This window comes from Ictalurus punctatus, chromosome 20 (assembly GCF_001660625.3).
Source record: "Ictalurus punctatus breed USDA103 chromosome 20, Coco_2.0, whole genome shotgun sequence".
Taxonomy (NCBI): Eukaryota; Metazoa; Chordata; class Actinopteri; order Siluriformes; family Ictaluridae; genus Ictalurus; species Ictalurus punctatus.
Genome location: NC_030435.2, coordinates 15,448,380 through 15,460,226, shown reverse-complemented (window position 1 = coordinate 15,460,226; position 11,847 = coordinate 15,448,380). Strand labels below are relative to the sequence as shown.

General features: G+C 41.3%; 1 protein-coding gene across 1 annotated transcript in view; it reads left to right on the top strand.

Annotated features, from left to right (window-relative positions):
• Positions 1-11,847, top strand: part of gpc1b (glypican 1b) — a 140,767-nt gene that overhangs the window by 57,227 nt on the left and 71,693 nt on the right. The window contains exon 2 of the mRNA XM_017496228.3: positions 970-1,128. Coding sequence (XP_017351717.1) covers positions 970-1,128 — 159 coding nt within the window. The remainder of the gene's footprint in view (positions 1-969; positions 1,129-11,847) is intronic.

The following is an 11,847-nucleotide window of genomic DNA, read 5'->3' as shown; positions in this document are numbered from 1 at the left end:
CAGGGTGAGCACCCCTTGCTAAACTCCCTAATACCACTTCCCACAGCAACCTTAGTTTTCCCCAGGAGGTCTCCCATCCAGGTACTGGCCAGGCTCAACCCTGCTTCACTGGGAAACCAGGTGAGAGCTACAAGGTGATATGGCTCTGGTAGCTTAGCGTTTATCATGTTTGCTAAAACCACCCTACTCTGTGTGTGCAGAGTTTGCGTGTTCTCCCCATGCTTTGTGGGGTTCCCTCCGGGGTACTCCAGTTTCCAAAGACAATGTGTGTAGGCTGATTGGCATTTCCAAATTGTCCATAGTGTGTGTGAATGGGTGTGTGAATGGATGCCTGGATAGGCTCCAGCCTCCCTGACCCTGTGCATGGATAAGTGTGAAAAATGGATGTACACTCATTTTCAAAACATAAATGTGTAGGTGAAAAACAACTGGAATTATGAATTGATACTAAGGCTGAGTTTTTTTGACAAAGAGAACATGTCAAAAAGTCATCATTATCATATCCAAAACATTCAGAGGAGTCATGAAGAGTCTAAAAATATACAGTGCCCAATTTTATATCTTGTGTTTTTATCAGGTCTGCTATATTTTATAGAAGTCAGAGTTACAGTAATGTGATGTGCAGTGAGTAGAGACAGCACACACGACTAAGAGGATACAAAGAGGCAAACTAATATGGAACTAACACAGAACAGGTGTACACAATCAGGCAACAGACTAATGATATGATACAGCAGAGAATGGACCAAAACTTAAAGGCACATGGCATTTTAAACAAAAGTGCATGAAGAACCAAAAACAAAACACATGATGCAAAAGCAGTGCTCAATTGTGGAAATGTGATAAGCCTATTTTGTTTACAGATTCAGTGAGATCAAGTCCAAATACTGTTTTTACCTCGAATCAGAAACACTCTTGGTACATGAAGCTAATGAAATAATCCCCCCCTTTATCTTTGTCTCTCTCTAGGTGAGCACTTGCGAGTGTGTCCACAAGGCTACACCTGCTGTACAAGCCAGATAGAGGAGAATCTGTCCAACCTAAGCAGGAAAGATTTTGAGGACCAAGTGAAAGGATCTGGGCACTCTTTACAGGTCTCCCTCAACAGCCAGTACAAAAGCTTTGATGGTAAGTTGCCAGTGAGCCTGGCTTGTTCCTGGAGTGAAACTTAAAATCATGGCCTAGATCTAAGATGTCCTCCCTGCTATGGGACTGCAGAAAATAGCACTTACATTTTTTAATTGGCTGCTTACAAAAGGAATGAAATTAAATTGGGAATAGCTATAGTAATAACCTGTCAAAGGTAATAACAGTAAGTTTATAGGTCCTTTGCTTAACAGCGGACATGATCGGTTTGTACATTTTCACAACTTTATATGGCAGCATATGAAATCCAAGACTACAATTTCCTTCCGTGTGCAATATGTGTAGGTTTAAGACAGGCAAAGGGCACTAGAAAGGTCTCTATAAACAGCAGTATATTGAGGAAAGTTGTGTGTGGTAGTGAGAGACTGGTGATACAGATCTTTCACTTAATGAGGTTTAGCAGTGAGTCTGTTGCTGTTTAGAAAGGGTTTTATGAGGCTTGCAAATCAAATTTGACAGATGGCCTGTGTGTGTGTGTGTGTGTGTGTGTGTGTGTGTGTGTGTGTGTGTGTGTGTGTGTGTGTGAAGACATTATTACACTCTTCCCTACATAGGGTGTGATTGGACAGACTGGGGAAGTTAAGTAGTTGATGAAAGCATGAAAAGCATGAAAGCAAAAAACATTCATAGAGCGAAAGAAAGAAAAGAAGTGAAGTGAGAAAGAAAGAAAGAGACTAGTGTTTAGTCTCAAGTAGTGTCAGTGGTTTCAAGGCAAAATCAAGGAAAGTCTACAATATTAGGAGGAGCTTACAATTTTTGAAAATTTCCACAGATTTGGGCAAGATGCGTTATGTGATATTATCACAGCTCACTTTCAGCCAAAGCCCTCTTCGATTAATGTCCATCGATCATGAGTACACCTGAAAGGTCTCGTTTACCAACAAACATCACTGCGAGAGACCGTGCAAAACAATTTCGTGCAGCTACAATTTAGCCAATTCAAGTAGTTTTCCACAAAAAAGCACTTAAAAAAAAAAAAAAAAAGATCTGCAGCAAAAAGCATTTTTGGCCGCAACAATCACAAAAGTCTGGAAAATGCTTTAGGGACTGATCTATATATTACACACACAATGACACATATATACACTAGAGTATTTATTGGTTTAGGCATTGTATTATTTTAATTTTTTTGCATGGGATGGACCTTGTACATATGAAACAATGATCAGAAGGCAGCCAGAAAGAAAACAAACAAACAATCAAACAAACATGCACACACCATATCTACAGCAGAATTGTAATGCCAAGATGAAAAGGGCTCAAAAAGCAAGTCAACCATGTTATAAGTCCTGTGTTACTTTGTGTGCTTGTGCTTGTGTGTGTACATTAGTGTAGTATGTATTCATAGTGTGAGTGATATGCAGTTGTTAAGGAAAGTAAGTTTTTCCCAAACTCCCTTTCAAATCCATCGTTAGTCTTAAACACACACACACGACGAGGTTTCAGCCCACTTGTCTCAGGTCAGAAACAATATTATTTTACAGTTATTTTCTCTGTCTCGCAGACCACAATGGCACACTACAATGTCTCAATGTGTGTGTGGCTTGCATTTTTATATTTTTGAATACCAAATGTGTGTGTTCCTCTTCTTTCCTCCACTGCTTAACAGTGATGTCTCATGCTTGACACTATAGGAGGTATACAGAGGGGCGCGCTCTCTCTCTCTCTCTCTCTCTCTCTCTCTCTCTCTCTCTCTCTCTCTCTCTCTCTCTCTCTCTCTCTCTCTCTCTCTCTCTCACTCACTCACTCTCATTCACTCTCACTCACTCACACACACAGACACACACACACACGCACACGAGTTTGTGGTCAGAATGCTTGGGCAGTGATTATTTTCCACGGCCATTGATGTGGAATGGAGGGCTAGACCAGAGAATCTGCTTTTGGACTGTGTGTGTGTCACCATTAAGGCTAGGCTAAAATTGCTTGATGTCTTGACATTCTTAGTTTTGAAGTCAAAAGTAAAACACAAAGTCCAGCTATGGACACATATAGTATCTCACAAAAGTGAGTACACCCCTCACATTTTTGTAAATATTTGATTATATCTTTTAATGTGACAACAATGAAGAAATGACACTTTTCTACAATGTAAAGTAGTGAGTGTACAGCTTGTATAACAGTGTAAATTTGCTGTCCCCTCAAAATAACTCAACACACAGCCATTAATGTCTAAACCACTGACAACAAAAGTGAGTACACCCCTAAGTGAAAATGTCCAAATTGGGCCCTAATTGTCAATATTTTGTGCGGACACCATTAGTTTCCAACACTGCCTTAAACCTCTTGGGCATGGAGTTTACCAGAGCTTCACAGGTTGCCACTGGAGTCCTCTTCCACTCCTCCATGACAACATTACAGAGCTGGTGGATATTAGAGACCTTGTGCTCCTGCACCTTCCGTTTGAGGATGCCCCACAGATGCTCAATAGGGTTTAGGTCTGGAGAAATGCTTGGCCAGTCCATCACGTTCACCCTCAGCTTCTTTAGCAAGGCAGTGATGATCTTGGAGGTGTGTTTGGGGTCGTTATCATGCTGGAATACTGCCCTGCGGCCCAGTCTCCGAAGGGAGGGGATCATGCTCTGCTTCAGTATGTCACAATACATGTTGGCATTCATGGTTCCCTAAATGAACTGTAGCTCCCCAGTGCCAGCAGCACTCATGCAGCCCCAGACTATGATACTCCCACTACCATGCTTGACTGTAGGCAAGGCACAGCTGTCTTTGTACTCCTTACCTGGTTGCCGCCACACACGCTTGAGACCATCTGAACCAAATAAGTTTATCTTGGTCTCATCAGACCACAGGACATGGTTCCAGTAATCCATGTCCTTAGTCTGCTTGTCTTCAGCAAACTGTTTGTGGGCTTTCTTGTGCATCATCTTTAGAAGAGGTTTCCTTCTGGGACTACAGCCATGCAGACCAATGTGATGCAGTGTGTGGCATATGGTCTGAGCACTGACAGGCTGACCCCCCACCCCTTCAACCTCTGCAGCAATGCTGGCAGCACTCATACATCTATTTCCCAAAGACAACCTCTGGATATGATGCTGGGCACGTGCACTCAACTTCCATGGTCGACCATGGCACGGCCTGTTCTGAATGGAACCTGTCCTGTTAAACCGCTGTATGGTCTTGGCCACCGTGCTGCAGCTCAGTGTCAGGGTCTTGGCAATCTTCTTATAGCCTAGGCCATCTTTATGTAGAGCAACAATTCTTTTTTTCAGATCCTCAGAGAGTTCTTTGCCATGAGGTGCCATGTTGAACTTCCAGTGACCAGTATGAGGGAGTGTGAGAGAAATGACACCAAATTTAACACACCTGCTCCCCATTCACACCTGAGACCTTGTAACACTAACAAGTCACATGACACCTGGGAGGGAAAATGACTAATTGGGCCCGATTTGGACATTATCACTCAGGGGTGTACTCACTTTTGTTGCCAGAGGTTTAGACATTAAGGGCTGTGTGTTGAGTTATTTTGAGGGGACAGTAAATTTACACTGTTACACAAGCTGTACACTCTCTACTTTACATTGTAGCAAAGTGTCATTTCTTCAGTGTTGTCACATTAAAAGATATAATCAAATATTTACAAAAATGTGAGGGGTGTACTCACTTTTGTGAGATACCGTAATCTTTTATTTTTTCCCGAGTGTTATTTGACCCTTTTTTTTATTATTTATTTCTAAGTAAAATTTTTGGATTCCTGGTGTTTTTCTATGCACAAAATGATATAATCAATAGATTAAGCAGTTAACAGCTTTTGACTGTGGTCAGTGCTACAGGTAATCTGTCCTCCAAAGCTATCACTAACCTCATATAATCTTTTCTGTCACGGTGAGTGTATTTTTCATACATTTCTAGTTTTTCTGTAGAGCATTATGGAAATCCATTGCACTGGCTTCAAATTGATTTTTCCTCATTACAATTTCTAGCCTCATTAGCAATCACTCGGAATGGTGTTTGCAAATTAGCTTTAAACACTTGCTCTGTGGTATTGCTCAGTAGTGACATTTACCTCTCATGCTCCTCACTGGCCATCTAGCCAACCAGCAGCTGCTGTGCTGTTAGTATGGTTGAGTGGTTTCCAGCATTCTGCATGCTTAGATCCTGAGCTTGCTAAGTAAACTGGCCTCAACTAGCGTGCATGCTAGCACTGGAGTCGTGGTCCCTCATGAGCTCCTCTCATTCTCTCTGCTAGGTCCAATTCTCCATCTAGCAAGCATTAGTGTCGTTGAGTATGTTTTCCTTGTACTGTTCAGTGGTGAGTTTGATATGTTATTAGATCGCTAACACACAAGTTTGGGAGTTCAGTGAGTTTCCCTTTGTTCAGTAATTCTTAAAATACATTTACCTAGATATAAATGAAAACAGAAAAAAATGAATTTTCCTCTGAATACGTTATTAATGACGGTGAATAACTGGCTGTTGGAAAAACGCATGAATAATCACACAGTTGACAAGTAACTAATTCAATATGCCAAAGATTTCATGTTGCCTAGAGCAATGAAATCATGCAAATGGAAATTGTCCTCAGAGTACTAAGAATGAACACATCATTACAAATAAATGAATTCATTTGTAAACAAACTCCAAAAAAAAATCATAAAATTGGGAACATTAGCTCACTTACTAGCAAACATGTATAATGTTAGAATTTACACAAAGCAGTTAGTGGAACGCTAGCTCGATTCGGCTTATTTTATTATTTGCACACAGCAGTTAGTGTAATGTTAGCCCCCTTTGGCTAATCTTAGTATTTAAACACAGCAGTTACCATAATGTTAGCGTGCTTCAGCTAATTTTAGTATTTACACACAATGGTTAGTATAAGGTTAGCTCGCTTTCTAGCAAACAAGAAATCTTTAAAGATTAAGGTAAAGAATTTAGGTTAAATGAATTGTCACTAATCTTTGTGTATTCTGCAAAAGCAGTGAAAAATAGGAATTAACTGGCACAAACACAACATTACTTACGGTACTACCTTATTTGTGAAAATACAGTGGCATCGGCTGTATTTTGACACTTTAGTGTCACAATACTACCGTAGTACCAGTATACCGTCCAACCCTACTGTCATGTTTGTGACTACATACAGTACCGCTAACAGGTTGTTCATCACAAAGATGTTTGAAGATGTGAAGTTGATGGCCACATTCCTCGGGTTATTCTGAGGCAGCAGTTTCTTTGCTAGACAGGGGGTAAACATGAGAGCAAAGAGTTAAATCACCTGGCAGAAGGTCTATGGCACAGGTAAATGGCTACAATGGAGCCAGTGGCAATGGTTGTTGCACTCAGCTGACCAGGCTACACAAAGCCATTGTTTCATAATGATCATATTCTACTTGCACTAACATTGTCTGTATTTTTATCAGCCTTCCCTGAGCCCAGAGGATGTCATCTATTGCTTGTTCTTGTAGAGGTGGCTTGCATGGCTAACTCTAATCCTTAACCCTACTGTACAAGCAGCATTAGAGCGCTGCTTTTTTGTCCTCCGGGGTCTGGTGCATCTGGCAATTTCCATGAGCTTTGGGGATCCAGCTGTGGGAAAGCAGTGGTAGCCTAATAGCTTCTGAAATGATGGTGTTCCCAGAGCGGCTTGCCTATTCGCATGGCAAGGCAGATGAGCTGGTCAGGGGATAGGGAGTCGTGGCTGCAAGATAGCTCAGTTTGTAACTTCTCACACAATCTTCAAGGCTGTTCTGTGTGCCAGATCATTCTATACACTCTCATGCAATGTGCAGAACATCAGCCCCTAGTCTGCTGCTGTACTTCATTTATTCAGAGCTTTAGCAATAAGACATGCCCATAAATCTTAGTTTTTCTATCATCATTTTTTCACCACAAAAAGAATAAATCATAGTTTGCACCCCAACACACCCACCCTGCCACACATATATAGTTATGACAAGACTAAGGTGAAGTTCGGAATCACACAACTCTATACTTATTGTCCCTGTTGAATCTGTGAAACATACGTTCACAACAGTTAATTATGTGGTTTCTTGCCTACAGAAACACTTCATTTAATGATGTTTCCCTGAGGAATGTGGAAGACAGTGATGACAAAAGCAAAGTGGCCATTTTACAAAGACAGATTCTGTTACTACACAGATAAAATGATGCAGAGTTAAGGCACCTGGGACTTTGACTTGGCCTTGTCACTACTATACGTGTTGCATTTTGTGTGTGTGTGTGTGTGTGTGTGTGTGTGTGTGTGTGTGTGTGTGTGTGTGTGTGTGTGTGTGTGTGTGTGTGTGTGTGCGTGCGTGTGTGTGCGTGTGTGTGTAAGACATTATTTTATTCTTCTTGTGGAACAAAATGATGACTGATGATAGGAAAAATGGGGGTGTTGTATGCTATCTTTAGTACTGCTCAGTACACAAAGTGTTTATGGAATAAAGAATAAACAATTGAAAGCTACATTAATAGAGTGATGGTGGGGCAAATGACTAGATTTAAAACTACACAATTTAAACTAGCATAGTATCTATCTATCTATCTATCTATCTGTCTATCTATCTATCTATCTATCTATCTATCTATCTATCTATCTCACAAGTCAAAGGTCAAATAGGTTGCTTTATTGGCATGACAAATATTAACATATTGCTAAAGCTTTGGTACAAACAAATTAGAAAATAACTACAGAAATAAATAGAAACAAATGTACATGCATTAAACACTAAAGTCAAGCAGAAACACTAGTAGCAAGGCTCATAGAACCCTGAAAGGAAATTTTTTAAAATTAACATAAAAGAGAGGAAAGAAAGAAAAATACACATACAAATGTATATATGTGTACATACATACATATAAATAAAGATGCACACATATATACCTACTTCTACACATATTTACATAAACAAAAAAGAAGACTAAAATATATGTACATACAGTATATCACAAAAGTAAGTACACAAAAGTGAGTCCCCTGAAAAATAACTCCACACACATCCATTAATGTCTAAACCTCTGGCAACAAAAGTGAGTACACCCCTAAGTGAAAATGTTCAAATCTTTCTCTGTCTGGCAGACCACAATGGCACACTACAATGTGTCAATGTCTGTGTGGCTTGCATTTTTATATTTTTGAATACCAAATGTGTGTGTTCCTCTTCTTTCCTCCACTGCTTAACAGTGATGTCTCATGCTTGACACTATAGGAGGTATACAGAGGGACTCTCACTCACTCTCACTCTCACTCTCTCTCTCTCACTCACACACACAGACAGACACACACACAGAATGCTTGGGCAGTGATTATTTTCCATGGCCATGGATGTGGAATGGAGGGCTAGACCAGAGAATCTGCTTTTGGACTGTGTGTGTATCACCATTAAGGCTAGGCTAAAATTACTTGATGTCTTGACATTCTTAGTTTTGAAGTCAAAAGTAAAACACAAAGTCCAGCTATGGACACATACAGTATCTCACAAAAGTGAGTACACCCCTCACATTTTTGTAAATATTTGATTATATCTTTTAATGTGACAACACTGAAGAAATGACACTTTGCTACAATGTAAAGTAGTGAGTGTACAGCTTGTATAACAGTGTAAATTTGCTGTCCCCTCAAAATAACTCAACACACAGCCATTAATGTCTAAACCACTGACAACAAAAGTGAGTACACCCCTAAGTGAAAATGTCCAAATTGGGCCCTAATTGTCAATATTTTGTGCGGCCACCATTAGTTTCCAACACTGCCTTAAACCTCTTGGGCATGGAGTTCACCAGAGCTTCACAGGTTGCCACTGGAGTCCTCTTCCACTCCTCCATGACAACATTACAGAGCTGGTGGATATTAGAAACCTTGTGGTCCTCCACCTTCCGTTTGAGGATGCCCCACAGATGCTCAATAGGGTTTAGGTCTGGAGAAATGCTTGGCCAGTCTATCACCTTCACTCGTGTGTTTGGGGTCGTTATCATGCTGGAATACTGCCCTGCGGCCCAGTCTCCGAAGGGAGGGGATCATGCCCTGCTTCAGTATATCACAGTACATGTTGGCATTCATGGTTCCCTAAATGAACTGTAGCTCCCCAGTGCCAGCAGCACTCATGCAGCCCCAGACTATGACACTCCCACCACCATGCTTGACTGTAGGCAAGGCACAGCTATCTTTGTACTCCTTAGCTGGTTACCACCACACACGCTTGACACCATCTGAACCAAATAAGTTTATCTTGGTCTCATCAGACCACAGGACATGGTTCCAGTAATCCATGTCCTTAGTCTGCTTGTCTTCAGCAAACTGTTTGCGGGCTTTCTTGTGCATCATCTTTAGAAGAGGTTTCCTTCTGGGACGACAGCCATGCAGACCAATTTGATGCAGTGTGTGGCATATGGTCTGAGCACTGACAGGCTGACCCCCCACCCCTTCAACCTCTGCAGTAATGCTGGCAGCACTCATACATCTATTTTCCAAAGACAACCTCTGGATATGATGCTGGGCACGTGCACTCAACTTCCATGGTCGACCATGGTGAGGCCTGTTCTGAGTGGAACCTGTCCTGTTAAACCGCTGTATGGTCTTGGCCACCGTGCTGCAGCTCAGTGTCGGGGTCTTGGCAATCTTCTTATAGCCTAGGCCATCTTTATGTAGAGCAACAATTCTTTTTTTCAGATCCTCAGAGAGTTCTTTGCCATGAGGTGCCATGTTGAACTTCCAGTGACCAGTATGAGGGAGTGTGAGAGCGATGACACCAAATTTAACACACCTGCTCCCCATTCACACCTGAGACCTTGTAACACTAACAAGTCACATGACACCTGGGAGGGAAAATGGCTAATTGGGCCCGATTTGGACATTATCACTCAGGGGTGTACTCACTTTTGTTGCCAGAGGTTTAGACATTAAGGGCTGTGTGTTGAGTTAATTTTGAGGGGACAGTAAATTTACACTGTTACACAAGCTGTACACTCACTACTTTACATTGTAGCAAAGTGTCATTTCTTCAGTGTTGTTACATGAAAAGATATAATAAAATATTTACAAAAATGTGAGGGGTGTACTCACTTTTGTGAGATACTGTATATGTATGTATGTATGTATGTATATAAAATGTATAATAGTGTGTGTGTGTGTGTGTGTGTGTCCGTGGGTGTGTGTGTGTGTGTGTGTGTGTCCGTGGGTGTGTGTGTGTGTGTGTGTGTGTATGTGTGCTTGTGACATGGTCACTCACTGTCCCTCATCTGGTGGCAGGTGTGTGTGTACTGTGTTGTTAGTGTGCAGCTCTCTCTGTGCTCCCCCAGTAGGTGGGGCAGTTTGTCAGGGTCTGAGAGGCAGCTAAAGTCAGGGATGAACTTGTTCATTTTGCTGAAGAATTTGGTTTGAATATGGTTATAGTTTGTGCAGTCAGTGAGGAAGTGCCGATCTGTTTCTGTTTTATTTAGTGTGCACTTCTGACACGGTCTCTTCTCTTGGGGCAGCCAGGACTGTCTTTGTCGGCCTGTCTCGGTAGCCAAGCGGTGCTCGCTGAGTCTGTACTTCGTCAAGGTGTTTCTCAGTTTTGGATCCATCACCATGCTCACATAATCTGCCACGCTGTACTATCTGTTCAGGGCCAGATAACACTGCATTTTACTCTGGAGTTTAGTTTGGGTTTCCCAATAGGCCAGATAGTTTGCTTTCAGTGTTTGTGAAATTTGGTTCATTCTAATTGTGTTTACAAAATTCTTCTGTCCCTGAGTCTTTACTGTGTTAGTGTGTGTTGGTGGTATGTTAGTGTGTGGTAGTGGGGTTGTTGTGCAGTGACTCAGGACCAGTTGGATGAGAGTACTGGTGTCTTTGCTCAACTCTTAGTACTGCAGAGATTTATAATTATATGAGTGTGGGTCGCTCTCTTTTAGATGTTTCCAGAATTTGATTGTCCTTTTTCGTATTTTTATAGTTAGTGGATATCGGCCCAATTCAGCTCTGCATGCATTGTTTGTGGTGTTTCTGTGAACCTTTAAGATAACTCCGCCTACAGGGTCTCAATTGGATGTTTTGTCCCATTTGGGGTATTGGTGATGTGTTAGCAGCCCCCACACTTATCACTTATCTCTCTCTCTCTCTCTCTCTCTCTCTCTCTTTGTCTACCTCCACATTCCCCTCTTTCCACAACACTCACACTTTGTATGCACACCCTACACAAGCTTCTCTCTTTCTCACGCACTCACTCACTCACACAACACACACACACACACACACACACACACATGCAGGCATAAACATACAGCATATACACTCCCAGGGTGATACAGTGTCAAACAAACACAACACACACTCCCACAAATTCTATTTCACACCCTCACATCACTAACACCAACAATAATAAACTGTAAACTTCAGTCACTCTCATGATAGCCATCAACCAAGTTGTATATGCTAAAAGGTGCATCTGAAGTGACACACATGTTCGAGAGTGCAGAGCTGTTTCATCAGTGCTAGTCTTTGGCAAACTAGTTTTGCACATAGTTTTATCTTAAACAGGTTTGGAAATCAATCAAATAAAACCTGATTAATTAAAAATTAGGCTTAACATCCATGGCATTAAAGTAGGGTGAGAAAGTCTGAGTCCTCGACCAAGATTTGTTATGAAAAACTGATCCATAATTCTACTTGGTTGTTGATATAACAATATCATCATCCCTACACAATATTACACTGTGACAATATCCAGTGACGTTAATTGTCAATTACATTATGCTACC